This window comes from Chamaea fasciata, unplaced genomic scaffold, assembly GCF_029207755.1.
Source record: "Chamaea fasciata isolate MVZ Bird 193981 ecotype frontalis unplaced genomic scaffold, bChaFas1.0.hap1 SCAF_3, whole genome shotgun sequence".
NCBI classification, from domain to species: Eukaryota; Metazoa; Chordata; class Aves; order Passeriformes; family Sylviidae; genus Chamaea; species Chamaea fasciata.
The window spans coordinates 50,041,486-50,064,094 of NW_027094088.1; the positions used below are offsets into that span (position 1 = coordinate 50,041,486).

At 39.9% G+C, this 22,609-nt stretch overlaps 1 protein-coding gene across 5 annotated transcripts; it reads right to left on the reverse strand.

The window, feature by feature from the left end:
- Positions 1-661: 661 nt before the first annotated feature.
- IL20RA (interleukin 20 receptor subunit alpha) lies at positions 662-21,928 on the reverse strand. 5 transcript variants are annotated; one of them, XM_066178951.1, is made up of 7 exons: positions 21,819-21,906; positions 10,940-11,024; positions 8,509-8,687; positions 7,566-7,741; positions 6,792-6,936; positions 6,131-6,270; positions 662-3,637 (listed from the first exon to the last, which is right to left on the reverse strand). In XM_066178951.1, exons 2-7 carry the CDS (start codon positions 10,990-10,992, stop codon positions 2,741-2,743), a joined length of 1,590 nt encoding a protein of 529 aa, XP_066035048.1. In that variant the 5' UTR covers positions 10,993-11,024; positions 21,819-21,906; the 3' UTR covers positions 662-2,740. The 5 variants fall into 5 exon arrangements, with proteins under 5 accessions (XP_066035048.1, XP_066035047.1, XP_066035049.1 ...); XM_066178950.1 differs by having other exon boundaries at positions 10,940-11,055; XM_066178948.1 differs by having other exon boundaries at positions 663-3,637; positions 10,926-11,055; positions 21,819-21,928.
- Positions 21,929-22,609: the final 681 nt, after the last annotated feature.

The window sequence follows — 22,609 nt, forward strand, 5'->3', positions numbered from 1 at the left end:
TACATCCTATTGTCCTCAACAAACTGGTTCTTCGTTCTATTTCTATCCCATATAATTTTCAAAATCACTGTTTGAGTATAATCTGTAGTCTAGGTGTATGATTCTAGATGGATGATCTTGCTTTTGACTGCATTAAGTCTACTAAATGTGGCAAAGCAAAGTTTAATAAAGTACAATAAGAGTAGGAACATGTCAGCTCTCTTACTGCTTTTCTCTTCCCTCTACTGTTTTACAAATTTACATGGCAGTATTTTGCTCCTTGCTGACTGGTTAGCTGAAAGTACCATGTCTGATCAGCTTCATTTGATTAACATAATTAGAAGATTTTAAAGAAAAACAACTTTAAGCATATTAAAAAGGCCATCAACAATTTCCTGGTACTATATTGATGGAAATAATGCACCATTATGTCTGCTTCATCAATTCCAGAACTTGACTAGCTAACTCGAAAAATTCTTTTGCATATAAAAGAAAGTTGTTATCTTCATTAACATCTTTTCCACTAGTGCTTTTTCTTTTGCTGTGATCATTCTGAGAGCACTTTCAAAGTGTATCTTATAAATATGAAGGACTATTTGCATAATCTAGTATCAGTTCTGAATTTAATGCAAATTCTCATCAAAAGGAAGGTACATGGAAAGTGCTGCAAACTTCTATCACAAATATTTTGGTCCAGAAATTAACCACTATTCCTAAGCATAAACTTATGATGAAAATAATAGCAAGAATCTCAGCATATTGTATTTTAATCACAAATACTGTTAACTAGGAAGGTGATGCCTTTTCAAGCATTAGAGGAAATAAATACTATACAACCTAATTGTTACTGAAAAGTAAAAAAAAACCCAAAAAACAAACCAAAAAGAAAAATCCAAAACAAAACAGGATAAGATGCAGTAAAAGATTACAACCACAAAAAAAAAAAGAGAACATAATGAAATGAGATTCTATGGATAAGCAACCAAGTTTTCAAATTTTAATCAGCAATTACTTGATTATGGTATGTTAAATATCCTTGTAAGTAGTTATCCTTAACCACTTCTGCAAGTCTTGTTCACCTCACAGAAAAAGCAGCAGCAAACACCAGCAGCTGGCAAATCAGCCCAGGGGAAATACACACCCAAAACAAGGGTTACCTTCCTCTTCAAGGAATGTTGGTTGACCTACACCAAAATGTTTACAGGGCTGAACCATCCTTATCCGTCCATGTGTATCGACAAGCACTGATGTGCATACACTGAACACAAGTGATTGGTCTTACGGCAGCAGTAACTGGTTAAAATTCAATGGGCTACTGGAAAAAAGTAAATAATTGCTTCCTACCTATGAGTTAGAGGCCCCACATTGTAAAAGAAAAGGACAAGGTCATGCACAAAGAGGTTAGTTAAGAAATCCCTAGGAAATACTGAGAAAGATTTTGGATGACTGATTTTTTTGGGAGCAAAAAAATTCACATCTCCCTAGTATTTTCTTCTTTTACACTAAGATATAACTCCTCTGTAATCTTCCTGATGAACAAAGGTGTTTATGTAAGCTAGGTGTAACACTGCTGCATGATTTACACCTTTATTATAAAAGCAGCAGAGGACAAATTTTTACCTCCTGATAAAGAATCATAAGCAGATTGTAATGCTGAAATTAGAAAAATTAGAAATATTCTAATGCAATTTCTGGTTTTTAAGTTTATGACTACAACTGAAAAATTCAGAGGATGAACAGTCACAGACAACGCCACGGTCACGCAACAACAACAGCTCAGAGAAAACATTTAGGTGAAGGTCTTTCTTTAAAAAAACACCTAACCATGTACTAGTTTGGAAAATACAAATTTAAAAACAGTACAGATTTTTTTTCCTGTTCAAAACAGAAAAAAAATTCCTGTGAGGCTTTTTTTCTTTACTGGGAGGGAAAAAAAAGAATTCAGTAAGTGAATAAGTGACAAGTTTTGAAAAGGAAAATGCCATCTGCCCTAGTAAGTAATTTCTAGAATGTCCTGTAATTTTGCTGTCCTAAATATCACATGAAGAAAGAGTGAACTTGCATCAGAAGTACTGGTGAGGACACCAGGCAATAAAAGCAAGCCCACAGGAACACTTTCTTGGTGTGGCACAGCGAGTGTGGAGTGTCTGAAGCAGACTCTTCCGTGTGCCTGGGGCAGACCTCTCCCTCAGAGCTGGTCCTGCCACACTGCTATGGAAGTCATCAGAGAGGAACAGACACTTGCAGGGCATGGATCAGGCAGATGCTCTACCACCTGTGTCTAAAGCTGGCTGAGACATAGTCCAGCCAGTTCAATTACAGGCATTTCACTGAACTCTGTTGTCCTATAATTATTCCCTTTTTTTGTTTGTTTGTTTGGTTGTTTTCTTTTCCCTAAAAGTAACTGCTTTCAAATGCTGGTAATTTGTTTCAGCAGGAATTGCAAGGTGGGAGCATCCTCTGTAAAAATATTTATTTTTAAGTATTTTTTCTTTTTATTTATTTTTAAATTATTTTATTAAAAGAAAATGATATAACTTCACAACAATCATATTTTACACAAGAGGTTTATGATTGATGTCAAAATCATTTATATCACATCTGGAAACTGTTATAAATAACATATAATGAATAAATTGTTCAACTGTGATGGTTCCAAAAACTTCAAAACATTAAGGCATGTCTGTTCCCCTGAGTCTATCACTCTCTTTAGCAAAATAAACAAGATTTTGCATTTTTTAATATTTTAGAAAATTACTTTTCAGTCTTCCATTTCTACATGAAGTCCCCATTGTTCCTTGAACTGCAGGAGATACATTTCTTGGTCCTCAGATGATTCACCAAATTCCTCTTTCTCATAGAGTCTGAGCAAAATTCCTTCCTCATCGAGATCATCACACTTGAATACTCCTTCACACACCTCATTTTCAACACTGGACAAAGTAGGAATATACAGTCTTCTACTGTGAGGATCCCAGTCAACTAAAATGGTCTGCACACCTTCTTTCTCTGTGAGGTCCCATGTGATTTTTTCCAGCTGATGATAGGATGTCTGCCCAGATCTTTCAGTATCCAGGTCCATGAAGTCGATACAGGTCTCACCTGGCAATTCAGCTGCTGCATCAACCACCTTCAAATTGAGTTCCTCTGGTTTCTGTCCCAAACAAAGGTCTGCTACCATTATCTCTAACTGGGGGGAATATGGCTGTCCTGTTTCCATAACAACCAAGTCCCCCAAAGTAATCTGTGGCTCACTCTGTAGCCTCCCGGGGGCAGAAAACTTCTCTTCTAGTTTCTGACCAGGACTGAAGTCTTCAGCCCTTATATCATGTTCATACTCTACAATCCCTGCATTTTTATCTCTCCAAGTATTCTGTGTTCCAGACCGGCCATGAGATGCCCAGTTTCCAGTTTGGTCCCCTTCCACGAAAGTATCTTCTTTGAGTGAAATCTCTTCACGTGAAATTTTCAGCACTTGTTTAGAAGGCAAATCCTTCCCTTCAGTGTCACTGTAAACAGTGTTATAATGAGGACTTTTCCTTTCCGATAAAGAACTGCATTCCTTACAGTCATCCCTGTGAACAGTGATAAGGTTGAGCACTATTTTTTCATTTGGTATGAAAACCTGTTCCTTGCATTTGTCAGTGTATTGCCACACCTGGAAAGTAAGAAATATTTTGAGTGAAGTAGAATAAAAATATCATCCTGCTGCTTCTTATACCATCACATATTTTTAAAATATAAGGCTACGTTAGACCATATTAGGATGCTATTTCACCTTAGGGAAGAAGAAAGTTCATCATATAAACATTAATGAGTGTCAATATGCTCCCGTTTTTAAAATTCTACCCAAAGTAAAACTATATTATGACCAGTTTTAATATCCCTTTCCTCCCCTTCCCCATGTCAAAATAATGGTTAGAACAATTCTGTCAAATATGGGTTTTGTTCTCAAACCAGTATAAACTCAAGACTTTGGAGAAAACATCAGCCTTTTTTCTTGGACCAAAGATTACCAAATCTATTCCACTCTTTTAACCAGTGAGGAGAAAATGCAGTCACAACCAGTTCCCACAAGCAGTGTCAGGTAACATGTTAATGTATAACTCACAGAGGATAAAATAATACCAGGTTTCCTTCCAGAGAGAGAACTACACATCAGGTTGAAGCACAGTGTACAGAGCCTGCACTGTGCAGTCTGCCACAGGCTGCTTTTGTGACTCTGTGCAAAATCATCAAATTAAACATTAGGGATCTTTCTGAAATGAGTAAAATTTTTGAAAGGAATCAACATTGTGTGGGCACTGGTGGAGTGAACAGGAAAAACAACCAGAAAGTGCATTTCAGTGCTTTCAAGCTTGAATGGAAGACTAAGACCACTAATGGATGTACGAAGTAGTCTGAAAGGTCGCACAGGTCAGAAGGGCTGGACCAAAACAAATGGTTTATTCCATGTCCCCCCAGCCACACAGGGTGCACATGTGGGAAAGTCTATGTGTCGGGAAAGCCAGAGAGCTTCATTAAAATACCAGGTCTATATTCATTTGTTAGCTTAACATTGACTGAATCCAGAAGTGAAGAAATAAAATTGAAGCTCCATGATGGTCATTAAAAACTGCAATGAACACTAAAAAAGTCCCAACATTCAAATTAGATCTTCATTAGAGTAAAAAACTCCTGCAGTTAGAAGTTTAGTCTGCTACTGAGTGGGAATTTTTCACTCAGTAGCCCTTCATGCTCTTGGACTTTAAAGAGCTCTGTCCTGTTAATTCCCCAAGAAACCAAGCTATTTCCCCATACCATGACCTGCATCCCAGGAACAAAACATAAAGAATAAGACAGAGACAGACTTTCTACTAGTACCTGTAGAGACAAGGGACAGTAGTTTTAAAATTAAAGAGGGTTCATTTAGACTAAATACAAGGAATAAATTCTTCACTGTGAGTGTGTTGAGCCAATGGAATAAGTTTCCCAAGAAGTTGTGGATGCCTCATTAAGTGCAAGTGCTCAAATTCAGGTTGGATGGAGCTTTAAGCAACCTGATCTAGTGGCAGATGTACTTGCCCATGTCAGAGTGGTTGAAGTAAATACCTTTGAAGGCCCCTACCAACCCAAACCACTCTGTGGTTCCACAATTCTGTAACAAAACCAGTGTCTCATCAAGTGCAGGAGGCGTTTCTGTGCACATCTGGACACACTGCAGCAGCAGCTGCTCCAATCTTTCTGAGCCCTTCTGACCTCATTGTCTCTCTGTGAAGATTTCTCCTGGCACCTCTGCACTTCTCTATTCTTCTTCAGCAAGATCAGCATGTTGAAACCAACTCCCTTGTATCTCCCATCCCACGGTGTCACACAGATTGGATTAACATTGAATTCTTCATTCATTATTATGATTACATGTTTATGGTTGAGAAACTTGCTTAAAGATATCTGTGAGAAAGTTCTGCTGAGCTCGAGCTGGAAACCAGTAACATTTCATAGACTTTACATGTTCTTTCTAGAAATCAATGAACTCTGTAGCACTAAGAAATTTGAGAACATTTTTTTGCAAAAAAAGTGTATTTGGGCTGTCTAAATAACAGAATGTGTTTGTTTATATATTTTTGGGTGTTAGGAAACGGTACAGTATTTCAAAGTATTCTTGAAATCCAGGTAAAACTATCTGTATGGTGCACATATGTTAAATCCTTCACAATCACAATTAAGTGGAAAAATCTGGTAATACCTGCTAATAGTCCAAGAGAACATTGTGGTGTTTCTGTACTGCTTAATTGTCTTCACTTCTTGTTTCTCAATTCAACAAATTAATAACTTCTGTTCAACTGACTTTACACAGTGCTTCATATTAGATAAATTTATGAATTCTGGCATCCTGACAGACCTTGCCTAGTGCACCTCAGACCCTGCCTCAGGCAATGACTTCCCATACCAACAGCTCTGTTCTGACAATTGCAAATTTGAGCTATTACTCTGTTTTTCTTGCATTTAATAACCCTCGAAGTGGTTTCCTTCTCTTATCTCAGTGGCAAGTAGAGCTTTTATTTGGAGCTTGCCACTGTTTCCTCCAAGCCTGCTTGGAACCCTGGAAAACACACAGCTCTGCTGTGAGTGCTGAGGTTGACAGTGAACTCCTGCAAAAGAAGACACTTACCAGGTTTGTTGGATGTTTTTGTGTGTGGATGTGAATATACTTGTGTACACCATAGCACGTCACAGAAATAAAAAGGAGAGCCAGTATGGTAGGCATAATATATCCAAATGTGATTGTTACAGTCTCATCTTCTGTTTTATCTGTTAATAAAACAAAAGTTTTAATGTATATAGACAGTAATATGTGCATTCACCACATTGCACTTTGGATACAGAATGTGAATGCTTTATATAAACAAGGAATTTGCAGGAAATGAAAAAAAAATGAGCTAAAGAACAATTATTACTATTGTCTAAATGATAAGTTAAATTCTAAAAGAAGTAACAACATCTCCCTTAGGTTCTCTTGTTGCTAACTTCAGATTGACCCAGCTCTGCTACTCCCAAACTGCATTCAAGGAGAAAAGACATTCTCCATGCACTAAAACTCAAAGAATGCAGATACTTTTCTTCAAAGGTACTGATGTACCTTCCAGTCAGTCCCAGCTATGCTTTATTAGAGGCAGCTTTTTCCATTGGTACAAGTGCACAGAGAAGGGAGAAAACATGCTAATTATCACTCTCAACATGGATACATTAAAAACTCACAAATTCAATCACTATGTTTTTTTCTAACTTGCATCTTTTTTTTTTTTTTTTTAAATTTGCCACCTCACACATACCTTTCAATGTAGTAATGCAATGTTCTTTGGAAAAGCCACTGTCCAGAAGTGGTGTGGTGACATGTATCTGTGCACTGACACAATAAGCTGTTCCAGGTTGTAACCAGGGCACAATTAAGGTGTGGTTGCTGATGGAGAAGAGCCACTGGAAGACATAAAAAGAATTTTTTTCCCCCTTTAACTCCTGAGGTACAGAAGGGTCATGAGCACACATTTTTAGAAAGATTGATGATACTCTAAGAGCTGCCAGCTGCATCCTTTTCTTCCAAATGCAATCAACATTCAAGTCCCATTTTAAGTCACATCCTCTCTGATTATTTTCTCTTCCAATCAAAGGTTCTTGTACCACCACTGAAAAATATGTATGCTTCATATGAAGCAGGACCATTGGCCACTACTGGCCCACAATCTTGTGCTGATGTTGCAATAGACATAAACCATCACTCCAGCCCTGTCCTGACACACAAACAGGCGCATGGTATGGTTCCACAAAATATTTCAAACTGGGATCTTCTGGAAAAGATAGGAGCCTTAGGGTAACAGGATTTATGTAGACCTTGGAATCCAAAGTAAAGTAATTGCCATATTTCCTGTACCTTTGTAAAAAAAACCTCAACAAACCAGCCAAACAAAAAAACCCCAAACACAACCAATCAAGACACTGAACCACTTTTGTCTACTACACTTTGACCAATCTTGGAATTTCAAGAAGCACAGATCACAGATTTCATAGCAGCCTTGTTCTACCAGTTCTACAGCCTTGTCAAAGCTCACCCGCTTCTTTGTTTTTTTGTTGAGGACAGACACGTTGTACTGTAGGCCAGGATACACTTGAAGCAGAGATATGGATTCTTCCTCAGGACTTCCCTTCCACTTCTCAGGAACAGTCAAAATGATTGAAATAGATCTGTCAGTAGAAGATACACTTACCATAGGTGGATCTATTTTAGCTGGAAAAATGAACATGTACAAAAAGCAGTCAAATTCAGCAGAGGCACACTGGTTTCACCAGTTTCATCAAATCGATCGTATTACATTTTTGCAATGTTTGGGGGAGTCTAAGTAGAGCTTTGAACAATTTATTTATATTGACAGAAAATTATTTGATCAGATAACTAAGACGATCTTTACAGTGAGAAAGTGAACACTGACTTGGAATTTTGCCAAGGAATTCCTGGGACTTTACCCGATAAACAACCTTGAAACCCAGTTTACTAAAATAGACTGAATTACCAGTATGTTCTTAGATTATCTGGCACAGATGAGAAATATTGAGCTCTAGAGTATGCTTACTGATTGGTTTAATAAAGCCTTTTCAAAATCAGAGTTATTTACACTGTGAGTGTGCCACAGGTTTTATTTGCCTTGAAAAAGGCTTTACTATAGCATTATAAAGGATTCAGTATATACCAGACTATAACTATATGTCTATGTATCTATGTATCTATGTATTTATGTATCTATGTATCTATATATCTATACATCGATATATCTATATATCTACATCGATATATATCTACATCTCCAGATCCCAATTTTATTATTTCAATTACTTCTGTCAAAAGCAGAATAAAATAATAAATGTGAAACAACTGCCAAAAAAAAGTAACTTGATGCTAAAATTAAAATATCATACACTGTGAAGGCATGTGCAGTCTGAGCACACATTATTAATCAAGGCCACTGAACATCTGGCTGTGTGCTTAGCTCTCCTTACTGTCTGTTAGAGGGTTGAATCGTGTGGTTTCCATCCAGTCAGAGCATGTCCCATTGAGGAATGCTTTAACACTTGCATAGTATTGTTCTTCGTAGTCAGAGGTCTCACTGGAGAGATCACACCATGTTCTGTTTATATTCCTGCATTCTGGCTTTCTAATCCATTTGCCAACACCATATCTATATTGAAAAAGAAGAGAAAGGAGCTGAACAAAATCTATTTCTATTATATTAATCACTTCATAATATAAATTTCTCTGCTTTATTTTGGCTGATAAAAGAATTTCTGTGTTTAACAGAAATCTGAAATTTCAAGGAATTCCAGCTTCAGCTGAGATGAAGCACAAGACTTCCACAAGTTTTTAATGAAAAATAAATTAGAGTAGGCTGTATCCAGAAGAAGCCAGATGAAAGAACTGGGATGTTAGTGATACCAATCTAAGTCAAGCTTTGCCTGTGCAGACCAGAGATCTCTCAACTTCAGTCTCCACAGCTTTAGTTTAAATTCTAAAAAGAGGACAACAGAGATAGGATAACTATTTATATGGAAACAAAGAGTTCAGACAGAATGGCCAGTGACTCATCCTCAAGTGTGGACACAGATGATGTTCAGGGTCTCTATAATGAATGACAGTATACTACTCATTCCTGCCTGATGCCTTGTTTTCTAATTTAAAAGAAAGACTCAACTGGAACACAATGAACTTCAACACCCTTCTAGTTGAAAAAAAGGCCATATATCTGCTACCAACAATGCCTTGGTACTGACCAGCTCTTATAAACTGATTGAACAAACCAAGATTTCCTTGGAAGATTCCTGCTTGGATTTGCTCAGAAGCTCCTGCTCCCCAAATTCACATTAACCATTCCCTCCTTGGGTGCTAATTAGTAAGGGCATGTGGGAGCTCCTGCCTGACTGTCACATCACTCACCAGCATTTTCCAACTATCTCAAGGCCTTGCTCTCCTTGGGGGGGTAGAGGCACATGAGTGTTTTTGTGTTCAGTGTGAAAGATGGCCATACCTATGGCTACAGACTCTTCATGGACCAGCTGGCCCTTCAGAGTCAGTGCAGCCAGTTCTCTCTGAATGTTTTACATCCCATACCATAGCCCTGGCTTCGGCCAAGGACGGGGTTACTTCTTGCAGTAGCCATGAGGAGGTGGAGCCTGGAGCTGTGTGGGCATGGCCAAAATCCTAATGTTATTCCATACCATCTTTCATCATTGCCAGGAGCACAGGAAAGGGACTCTCTCCATTCCAAGAAGTAAGGTGAACCTTTCCAGTGCAGGAAGCATGGCAGATGGAGCAGTGTGGTAACACTGGTCCTGACCAGAGGGAGTGGTTTGAGTGGCATGGCTGTGGTCAAATTGAGCTCTGCACTCTCTCTTGTACATTTTTATCATTAGTATTGCTGCTGTCAGTGCCCATTGTCTTTTCTCATTGCTGTTTCCAGTAAATTGGTCTTATCTCCATCTGTGATCCTCACCTCTTTGTGCTTCCAACTGGAGGTGGAGGGGAAGCGAGCAGCACCATGTTTCTTTTAGCAGAACTACTAAATTGGAGAACACCATCCCTAAAGTATGACAATAATTATTGTTCACGCTGGAACTCCTGAGCACTCTCAAGTTAAAGGAAACTTCTAGAGATCAACATTCATTTTACTATTCTGAAAATGTTCCTAGATTGAGGCAAGTGTAAATATTAGAGGTAAAGTTTGGGAGCATTACAAAATCTGTGACAACAGTGCTACACCTATTTAGAAGCCAAACTTCTATCACTGCCCTTCAGAACGGTGCAGTGCTCTCTCAGTGGGAATAAAGGAAATGGAGACTGGTTCTTATGCAAATTCCTTGATACCCTACTAAGGTGCAGACCTTGACAATGTAAGGGCCTGATCCCAGCCACATTACTTGGTTTTTGTACAATGCCTGGTAACATTGGTGAATTTTCTCCTAGAGAGGCTTACTGGATCAGAAGAAATCTGGGGGAGCGGGTCTGTCAGGAAAGAGCAATGACACACTGGGTATTATTAATATTGATTGAATTATACATCTTCATATCCATGTAAAGGTGTACAGAGGATATATGCAGACAGATACCAGTCCACAGCATAGTTCTTCTTCATCCTTCTCTCATTTTAGGAGGAATGCCTCTGAAAGCTTCCACAGTACTGCTCCCTCCACTTCTTTCATAGGAAGAACATCTCCTTATAAATTATTTTAACTTGATATGAAGTAAACTGTGCCAGAAGTAGAAGTTAAAAACCACACTGTGAAATAAAGTCTAGCTCACACTTCAGTTCTTTCTTTACTTTATATCAGCAATACCTTGCATGAAGTTGGCTTTTCTTTTTAAATTATTACTTAAGACTCTAAAATAAAAGTCAGTGGGAGATAAAATAAACAAGTCAACTTACACTGCATACTTCACCTTGTAGAGTACTCCATCACCTGTTCCTTCTGGTGCGGACCAGTGAAGGACATTCTTCATATTTACAGATTCAAAACGGACGTTCCTAGGGTTGGGCAAAGAACAATACAACTCTCCTGAGAAAGAAAATAAGAAAGGAACAACAAGCACTAAGAATCAGCAAATGCATACACTCCCAAAGTAACCAAAAGAGACAGTTATTTTTAAAAGGCCATAAATTCTACCTTTTTTGGTGTTCAAAGCATAATGTGGTTGGCTTAGGAAAATCAATTTTTTTACAAGTGTCCCTACCTAATGCAGTTTCAAATTCCATCTTTACAAGTGTGGGTTTTTTCTAGCAAAAATGGCTTTGCCATTTGTGACAGGCACGGAAATATTCAGGGACTGGAAGCCAAAACTAGAAAAGCTTGGCCTAAAAGAGACACACATTTTTAAAATTACAACTGTATTTGAATATCGGAAAAATTTAACACTGAAAATTTAAAAAATATCCTTAATACCTAATGAGAGTCTTCTTGTAGCTGAGTGGATTTTTGAAAGGCAAACCAGGCATTTAGAAAAAAAGACACACAGAGTCTACTGCAAACACAACTTTACAAGCTGAAGTATGACTTTACTCTGGAGAATTGGACTGGATGATCACAATAGCTCCAGTGTCATTTGATCATCCCTTTTGATTCTCCAGAAAGTCAAAAACAAACATCTACCGTAAGGTCACACATCTAACTTGCTGTTCATTGCACCATCTTTTGAAATTAATAAATAGGCAAATTTGAGTACCTTAAGAACACCACTAATACCCACCTCTAATCTAATAAATGTCATGAAGGCTACCACATTTCTAAATGGCTTGCAAAATGAAGCCTGTGGGCCCAGGGGAAGAATCCCAAGTTCAAAGTTATGACTCAAGCCTTAGTTACTCCTGCCGTTCTCCGGGGGGAGCAACCCTGTGACCAGCCCTGAAGATGCCACTGCTGGGAAGGAGCTTTCCATTGCATGTAGCCACAAGAACATAATAGGGAAGAGAAAAAGTGACTCTGTGGTTTTTCAGGACTTTTCAAAACCCTTTAATCTCCTTCTCTGGGAATGCAATTCTAGTTCTTGAGATAACAAAATGAGGCAAAGAAAGGGGGAAATAACATATATCAACACAAAGAGTGGGAACTTGTTCAGATGAATAGTCCTTGAGCTGTTACTTCTGTAAGCAGACCACAGGGTATTTTCGTAGTATATTTCACTATTACTAAAGCAATAATATTCATCCTCCTGTATATGTAACAGATAGTTGCTTTTGTAAGCAAAATTCACCACCATTTTCCTGATTAATGTGCAGATTTCTATCTGTCTTTGAGCCAAACAGTAAAAGCTTTTTTCTCTTCAATACGTTTATTAAAACAACCCCCTTGAAATTCTGTTTTTTTTCTATTACTTCAAACTGTCTCAGTGCAAACTCTTGGCTTTCCAAGCCTCTGACTGCTCTGGTATTTGCATGCATCTGTATCTTCAGATCACAACACTGTTTATGGAAAGCATTTCTAATATTGTTCTCTTTTATCTCTAGCACCTTGATAGTGTTCAGTGGCTTCCATTTCCTAGTCAGAGAACAAGTTTGGTCATGTATAGTCCTTAGGGCAAGCTTATCTATTTACAAAAAGTAGAAAGTCCCATTTCCTTGACTCTTGGATGCAGAAATGTCCCATGACAGTCAGCCTGTAAGAGCTCAAACTGTAGACTTGGTTGTAGCAACATAAAAAAAGTTCCAGGATGCCAGGGGATATAAAAGCAGCAAAAGGGATTCTCCAGGAATTTGCCTTATTTCTAACACTTGCTTCTAAGTGGGAGATACAGAATCCAGATAATCAAAGGTTTTCATTTCCCCAAAATAAATGTCCTCTGTTATTGCTTTAAGTGAATCCAAATGTAAAGATGAAGCTGCCCAGGAGAGCTGAGAAAGTTGTTTGCCTGTACCTTTCCACATTTGTCCACCTTTATTTTAAAACATTTATATTCCTCAAGCACATTTTAAAGTAGCAAGAGTCATGCGTTTGGCTGTTATATTTATGTATTTTTCAACTATTAATGTGTGAAACTGGCTCTTTGAGATTTTTAATTTTTTTTTTTTTTAATTTTAATTTCCCTTCTCCCACTGGTTTCTGCTGTGGTAAATGAAGTTTCAAAACAGAAACACTGACTGCAGCAGAGGAACCAATCTCAGTATGCAGAAGCCACAGACTGTATCTTTACAAGATCTAAAGCATTACAATACTGCTGGTGCGCTCCCATCTACCCCCAGCTCAGTAAGATTTGGAAGGCAAAGGGGCTGAGACCGTTAACTTTCCATGAGATGCAAAAACAGAGATTAGGTTTCTATTTCTGGTTTTGCCCCTTTACTAGAGGCATCCTGCCCTTACAATAAACTGTGCAAGTTAGTTATACCACAATTCTGCACACGTTAAACAAGAATAAAACTACCATACTCCCCTACGTCTCCAGGAAGAGTTAAGAATAAATTCCTTCGTGTCTATTTGGTGATCAGTAGTATCAGGATGTGTAGAGAAGAGATCATACATAGAGCTTGAATGTTCCATAGTTATCAGTCAGGAAAGGATTCAAGTATATGCAACTGCTGCATGTTTCAGTCTTTGAACTTGTCTTCTGTCTTTCAGTTTCTAGTCTTTAAACACATTACATCCAGTTGTATTCTGATTAAATTTTCATTTTTTTGGATTAATGGCCTGGGTGTCACACAGAGCATTTTCAGTCTGTACTGGCCTAGGAGCAGAAATCAGTCGCACATGTTGTTTTGCTAGCACTGATTGCCAGCAATGGCTGTCATTCACTTTTCAGTACAACTAAGTTACTTCATCTATTTATTATATGGGAAAAAAAAGGAACCCTTATTACTGTCTTTGGAAATGCTATAAATCAAACCTTGAGTAATATCATTGTTTACATCTTCATGACTGACACCTGGACTGGAAATAAAGTAGTAATATAGGCTTGCCAACTTCACCGCCACAAGGAACAGCCAAGTCCTGATCTTAGAATAAGCTATAGTGAGACTCTACAAAACAGACGTGACTTAGTCTGAAAACACTTTTGCATGTGAGTGAAAAACCCCATTGACGTCAGTGAGATTATTCCCATGAGTAAAAGTCTGCATGGCAGGTGCTTCATCCTCTCTTTGTGAAATCACCAGCTAGGTTTAAAAACCTGGTCAGCTTTTATCACACAGAGCTCCCTGCCAAGTACTTGCCTTGCTCAAGTCAGTACTGTTCAAAGCTCAGTTCTAGTTATAGCCATATCTATCTATCTATCTACACACATGCACAGACACATACATACAGACACAAGCTAAAACACACATAATTTCCATGTTACAGCCATCACCTATTCAGTGCATCTGTGTTTTACCTGCTAGGAAGTCCCCCTGCCTGTCTTGGTGACAAACAGCTGTGTTTAATGTCAGTGCTGCAGAACAAATACAGCTGCAACTACCCATGTCCTCTGGCTCTAAACAGATTTTTTAGCTTTGCATTTCAGTTGGGTAAACCAGCAGCTGCAAAGCATAAAGATATATAAATACAGAAATGTTTAGATTTTTTTTTACGTGTGGTGGCAAAAATTTTGGAGTGAGGACAAGGCAGAGGACCCACTGAAAGCTGACCTATTGGTATCCAAATGCCTTCTGTGTGACCACTGTTGTTACTGTAGCCCTCTCAAGCGGAGTGATCATCTGCTGTATTTTACTGTGGCATGGCACAGAGGTGCAAACACCAAATTAACCAATCAAATACAGCAACAAAGAAGATTACAGAACCTTCTAGACAACTGCAAGATACAATTTAAGACAGTGAGTGATATGGAAAGCATTAAGATAGAAAGATGAGCCCTACTCCAACAGTCTTGCTACCCACAGCAGTAAAAGACAACAACTCCTCCCCTACCGTCATCTCAGAATTCAAAAGCAGAACTGCTTTTCTGACAACGGCAGAGACTTTGGCTTCAATTGTGGTGATATTTTCTTACACAAAAGTGGCCCTTGGAAGCACCTCTAAAGGAAGGGAAACCTTCCTGCTGAGTACTGAATTCGTGGGCATCACTGCAGCTGTGCCTCGGCATTTGCAGCTGCCACTTCAAAGCCATGGATTGAACCCCCATTTACACACCTCAGAGAGGGGACAGCCTTTCAAACAGGCTGAGTCCCTGATTTATCTTTTCCCACTGGTAGCTTAGAGCCACCAGTGAAGCAACAAGCAATTAAAGATCACTCTAGGATACACTGCTTTCTGGCAGTTTCTAAGCCACTGTTCTTTCTTTAATCTTTCAGTTCAACTTTGGGTGACTTCCACCATATTCCTCTGACATCTTGTTTGCTCCTTCTATGCTGCTGCTTTTCATTTTTTGAGGCATTTTTTCTCTCTTTGCTTCCTCCAGCTCACCTGTTTTGATTGTTATGTTGTTCCTAGTGAAAAACAGTCCCTCAAATGTATAACACAAGTATAACATAAAAAATAAAAATAGTCATACTTTGAGCAAATGTCCATTTAGCATCGTGTTCAGTGTCCCTCACAAGCAGAGTGTTAGGGCTGCCATTTCTGGAACATCTCCAGCTCAAGGCAAGTCAGCACTGGCCATGCGGGAATGCAAGGGAGTGCACCAAGTGGTAAACAGGGGGACTGAGCCAAAACTGGAGATAATAAGTTACACAGAGGAAGGGAAACCCAGCAAAGCCAGGAATATGCTTTAGCAAACTTATTACTTACTCATCATCTTAGCGACAATTTAAAGAAATGAGTAAACTTCTTAAAAATTAAGTGATCCTGAAAGCTTTTCTCTGTGCAGATTTTTTTTTTGACTCAAACTCAGCAGACCGAATAATGAGGAAGAGAAGAAAGAGCAGGAGGAGGAGGAGGAGAGTTACGTAGGAGCCATTACAGCCCAGCTGTCTTTCTCCTAGTGGGTTGCTGAAACCCTGGTGCTGCTGGGTATGAAGTCAGGTTAGTGAAACCTTTTGACTTGAGCGGCACTGGTGGGAATGTGGGGAGGAGCACAGAGGTGATTTCCTGTTCAAGTCATAGCAGCGCTAGAGAGCTAACCACAAAGCACTCTGCTCTCCCACAAGAGGAGCCCTCACTCCCATCACAGCCCGTTCAGAGGGGGCACAGGGAGAAGAAAGACAGGGGCAGAAGGGGAAACAAGCAAAACCGGGTGGTGGAGCAGATGGAAAAACTTGAGGGAAGAGGTGGGGAAAGGTGGGAGGAGGATGAGAGTGGTCCACGTGGGGTTTGTTTTTCAAGAAATGGGCAGGCTGCCATTGGAAACAGGTGAGCCTGAGGAGGTAATTTCATCAGAGTGTGAGTGGAAGTACAGCCTGAAGAACAGCAGATACAGAAGTGGGACTGAAGCTATGGCTTGCCCTGACAGGCTCTCCTCCTCCATGTGAAGCCTTGCCATTATTTATCCAAACCATGTCCTAACTTACAAAAAACACCTCTAAAGAGAATATTGGTCAAATACTCAGTCCAGAAATACTCAGCCTCAGAAAGGAGGAGAAAGTCTTCCCAGTCCATTGAAGGTTTGTTAGGAGACAGCTGAAGAGGCCCATGGCAGCTGACACCTATTCCTTTTTTTTAACTTGTATGAAATAAACTGAATTTTCTTCCCACTGCATTGAAAGTTTGCAAGTACAAGAGCAGAGCTCCTACCACCTTCTCCATGCCCTGTGGAAACACCTTTGCTTGATGCACTTCAGCAGGGGAAAGTTATTGCAGGCATATTTTCTATTAGTTCTGAGCAACCAATACTGGCCTGAAACAAGCTCACAAGGTGAGTGAAATTCAAGGTGGGCTTGTCTAAAATTAGTCACAGCCCTTTCAACGCTTTCAGAGTTGTAATCTGACTGAGGTGTTTTCTGCTTGATGGTTTGGTTTGGTTCCAGTTTGGTTCTTTTTGTTTTGCTTTTTAATTCAAAATGGAAAGAGGTTTTGTTAAGTTTGGCATGCAAAACCAATTTTGTCAAAAAGAGCTACACTAATTTTAATAGTCCAGTGATGACACAATGCCATGACATGATAGCTGTTCTTTAAAACAGAGGTTTTGAAATTTTATGAAATATTGAAAATTGACTGACTGTTTAGTGTTTAATGTGGAGCTTTTCCTTCTCTAGAAAGTTTAGCACTACCAATTTATTACTGCTTAGATCAATCACATTGAACAGCCAAGAAAATAAAAGCTTCTTTAGAATGCCTCTGACATCTTACATGATGTTTTTCAGAGTATCCAAGAGTTAAGCTTTCTATCTGAAATTTCGTAAAAATTATTCTCTGTGACAGTTATCAGCCAAATTGCCATATACCACATTTTGGTACACTCCTAGTCCATCTTTACAAAAGATATTTATTTTTTGCATTTAAACTGAGCCAAAACTATGTTTGACTCTCATCATTCAGCACTAACAGCTATTAGGCAACGACAGTCCAATTAGGACTAACAGCATTATATTTATTACTTAATAGATGTTGCTCCTTGGTCTGTGACCTACTGATGTCTTTTTTAGAAAAGGGAGTTTGATTTTCTTGGGAGTCAAAGCAATTTTAATTAGTGAAATCCACAATTCTGAATCCACATTTTCCTTGCACAGGTGATTGCATGTAACATTGATGCGGGATGAGCACTTGCCTTTCTTTCTGAGGGAAAGACAATCCTAAGAAGATGAAAGTTGAACACCTTCTGTGCCTGAGATCTGAGAAGAAGGGCCAACACTCCCAGAAACCTTGTAATGCCTCACCTCTTGCCTCTGGGAAGGAACTGTTTGCAGAGAACTCCTGGGGCATCCCTCCATTGGTGTGAGACTCTGAACAGAAATATGGTGCCTCTAAACAATATCCCAAGTAACTGGCACACCAAGTACAAAGGAAAGAGCTGTATGTCATTTTAAATTTTTACCTAGAGATGGTCCTGAGTTCCAAAATTCAGGCTCTTACAAAGTTAAGCTTCTTAAAATACAGGACCTCTTGTTCAGCTCGTAAAGGGTGACTTTTCTCTCTCGTACTTGCAAATAATCAATAAGACTTCTTGGGGAGAGCCTAATCAGAAGAAATCAATCTGTACAAACCAAAACTATAAAACCAAACATAAATAGGAACTACACAAGTTACTTCAGTTACCCTAACTACTTGCTTTTCTTGGAATTAAGACTATAAAGTCACTAGACAACAAGAGCCATGGAAAGGACTTGTTATCAGCTACAGCGGTGAACCTGAGTGTTTGCACAGGGAATGCAATGCACATCTAAGTTTTGGGCTTTCATCACAAAACCCAACAGTGTTGGAAGTGCCTCTATGGAATGAACTGCCTCCTTTAACCATTTCCATCTCTAATTATCAGGCAATAAGAACTTGTTAAGTTGAGGAATCACACACAAAGCCAAGTACTAGGGCTAGATCACAGCATTGTCTAGAATATCCTGACATGAGCTTGGAAGCTGGAGATGAGAAGGTAAGGATAAGCCTTTCCGCTATATCATGACACTCCTTCATATTCTGCAGTTCTCCTTATGCCAATATCCATTTTTATTTATTTCTATGTTACATTTACTCCTCTTTTCTTCACAGTAGTGGAGAGCAAGGAAATATATTGTGCAAAAACACCAATCTCAACTCCCCCATATACTTCCACTCTTATTACTGAAACTTTATGCTCTCTCTGGTAAACTAAAAGATTATCACCAACACACATGTATTTCAATCCTGCAAAGTATATAGACATAGGTTATACAAAATACTATATGCACAAAATTTTCAAGCCAAGAGTTCAAGAAATCATTCTACTTTACAATTTTTCCCCACTGCTTTTCCTATCTCTAGCCTCTTATTATTTATTTCCCAGAACAATATCAAAAGAGATATTTTCTATATTCCAGTACAATTCTAGTAACTGTGAAAGAAAACACATCAAAATTTGCTTAAAGGGAGGCCTGAAGCTGCTTCTCAAACTACTATATATTAGTAAAAATACGACAAAGAGGAATACAAAAGGCATAAATTAAATCAGGTGTGTCAATGCAGAACAAGAATTACACTATTTATTTACACTATTAGTAGAAAACATTAAAAAGGGGAAGCTTTCAATGTTGCATCATATGAAATGTAGTTGATATAGCCACATAGCAGCTCCAGTGATGAAGGCTGGATGTATGCTAGCAAGTATTACAGCCCAGTGTAAGCTGGTCTCTTAGATTAAAATGTTTATACTGAGAAAACCTTGTCTACATTATATACATTTTGGGGTTTTGCATTTTAACATTGGACCAGCTGTACTTGCATTAGATACACTGATGAAGCATATCTTCAAGGGCAGCTTCATCCAGAAGAAATCGAGTTCCAAGACTGTGTCATAATACAGAAAAAAAATACAGCGAGAGAAATGATTAAGATTTTTTTCAAAATTACATACCTGACCTGAATGAAAATAGTAAAATATGCCTTAAATAAATAAAAATGCTTCTAGTTTTGCAGTATAGCTTTCAGGCTCATTTCCCTTTCCTCAGAATAAGGATACACCATAGAAGCCAGCGCGTTTCTTCTTCTGTATGGATCTCTAAGAGAGACTGGACTCTATGGGCCAAGGATTTCAGGGTTCTCTAACTGCAGAGGAATGTGGTTAGGGAAACATCCCATAAAAGCAAGCAGAATGATTTAAGATGAAGCTTGGTAAGTTAATAGGCTAATATTCTACCACTTAGAAATTTTGGGCTGTTCCTTCATATCCTTATTAGTTCCTCACAAAAATTGCTAAACTCTCCCATGGGGTAAAGAGGAACATGCTTGAACATTTCTTTGTCCCATTGATTAAAAAAAATTAATTTTCCATTTTAGTTCGATTTTCTGCACTTTTTATTTGCTCTATTTATTTGAGTACTCATTTTTAAATGGTTGAGTGAAACCAATTCATAAAAACTCCAGCTGCAGCAACAAGTGAAATTTTTATCCTTGCTCAGATAGTCTATTAGGCACAGTTCATAGACAGTAAGGTCTGAAAACAGAATGCAGTTAGAGAATGCTGAACAGTAGGCCTAATGAAGTAAGGGTAAAATCATGCCCACTAACACATCACAGTGAAAACAAAAGGTGTTTTGCAACGGTCAAGCTATAATTGAGCATTTAAATGCTGCTGCTGAGGAGTTCAGAAAGTTACTTGACCAGAGATCCCAAGGAGACAGGAACAGGACAGATCCCATAAGATGTAAGAATCTGAGTCTGCAAAGTCCTGCTGCAAAACTGCTTTACATGGCACTTGGGTCCTAGTTTCTCCTGTTGGAACAAAGTACCCAAAAGGGACTCCTCTACCTATCACTTCACTTCAGAGAAAGCACATGAGCACTGCTAGGACAGTTCATATAATTTATTTCATTATTGGCAAAATGCTGCTAGGATGAATTAAACTAACATTTACGGTCCCATGCAGAAAAAGATGAAAATGGAAGCTCTAAGCCTTCAGTGAAAGGCACAGCTCTGCCTTCCATGCTGGTAGTGCTGACTGTCAATAAAAGCCTGAAATTGTGTCCAGCTAAAACCTCAGGAATGTGCAAACAGATTCCCGTCTGCCTTGAACAACCACTAGACAAAAAGCACACAACCCCCTTGTCGTTTTTCTAAACTTTCTTTGGAATCAAAACCAGCAGTAAACACATTTTAAAGTTTGGATTTTTTTAAACAGTAACTGAATCCAGTTGTACAGATTTTCCACAACCCTTGTACTAATGACCACCGGACTTAAATAAGATGAAAATTATGTGGTCAGTTACTTAAAAAGAAGCTGGCATTGGTATTTCTGAAAGCAACTCAAAATCACTGATGCATATTGGAGTAGTTTGTCAAAAGAGTTATCTGGGACACAGTACTTAGTGGTACACAAAGGCATTCAGGGTATGAAGAACTCTCCTCGCTACCTTCCAGCTCTCACCAGACCAGAAAGTTTTGCTGTGGAGTTAAATGGGAGCAGACTCTGTCCTCACGCACTGAGTTTTGGAGGCAACTCTTGCAGCAGAGAACAAAAGCACAAAGGCAGAGCAGGTTTCTTAAAAGATCTGCTAATCCCTCAAATGCCTTCCTCCGTTTTTTAACAAGATATATATATATATATAAAGAAGAAATAACATATGATTTTAACAGCAGCAGGGGACTACCCCCTGCATACAAGTTCCAGGCTATAGTTTATAATCTCATTCCCACTGGGTAACATCCTTGTCCATGCTGAGACAGTTCGCTCTTTGAGCTGCTCCCACAGCCCACTCCAGCTGCCACCTTTTTGCTCCCTCTGTCTCTCGTGTTTGGATGTGTGGCTGCCATCATATGATACAGTCAAAGGGGTGGGAGAAGGGACCTGGAGCCGCTCAGGACACTGACCCACGAGCTGAGCATCTCTGCCAAACCCCCACCCTGACATTTGTTTTAATCTAGCTCTTGACTGCTCAGTTAGACTCCTGAGGGTGGTGCCTGTCAAACAGAAAGGAACCTACAAACACCAAAGGTATTTGGGGAATTACCCAAACGGGTATAATAAGAACTATCTCAAGAACACGCTATCAACTTAGAGCTGACAGCAAAATCAATACAGAGTTTCGTAAACCTAATCCCAGCTTAATTACAGAGAAAAGGAAAAGATGAAGCAATACTAGAGAAATACCCAGTTCTCTTCCTACAGCCAAGACCACGAACACCAAAAGCACGGCTGTCTAGGGCGGACGGCACGGAGCACCTGAGCCTTGCTCCGGGGCTGAGGGAGCGCAGCTCGGCGAGGAGTCAGGCTCGCACTCCCAGCGGGGGGAGGGATGCGCGTCCCCGCCGCGACAGGCGGGGGCAGCGCGGGCACTCACCTGTGCGCGCCGCGGGGCTCGGCGGCAGCAGCGGCAGCACCAGCGACAGCAGCGACAGCACCCGCAGGCCGGCGCCCATCGGGGCCGCATCTCCCGGCCCGGGGCGCCCCGCGCCGCGCAGGGGGAGGGAGCGGGAGCGGCCGGGCAGGGCAGGGCAGGGCAGGGCAGGAGGTGGGAGGCGGAGATGGGCGGGCGGTGCCGCTCCTGCGGGGCCGTGCGGGCGGGTGGGGGGAGCTGCGAGTACCGGCGAGCGCCCGGTGACACGGCCACGGCCCCGGGATCCCGCCGTAATACCGTCTCCAAGCTGCGGGGTGATTTCTGCTGCAGCCCTCAGTGCTTTCACTGATGAATAACTCTCCCTCGAAACCACCGTAAGACGTGAGTGGGATGCTCTGGTACGCCCCCCTTTTTTTTCTTCTTCTTCTTCTCAGAGGAAGTTGAAGGCTAACGTTATACATCACTGGGTGTTCAAAGATATGATTTTCCCCCGCTACTTCGCATTTAATTATGCATTTGAAGATGGAAAGAGGCTATGGAGTCTCCATTCTTGGAGATACTCAAAATCTATCTGATGAAGATGAGCATCCTGTTCCACCTGACCCCGGCTGAAGTAGGAGGGCTGCGGAGGCACATTCCCACCTCAGCATTTCTGTACTTATGAGAAATGACGTGTTTTTGCTGCGACCAGAGCTCTTGTTGGGTGTGTGTGGAGCTGCTCAGTGCAGCCCTCACTGAGGGCAGGAGAGGAGGGAACCTGAAAGAATGCATGCTGTGTTTGTGGGGTGCTACAG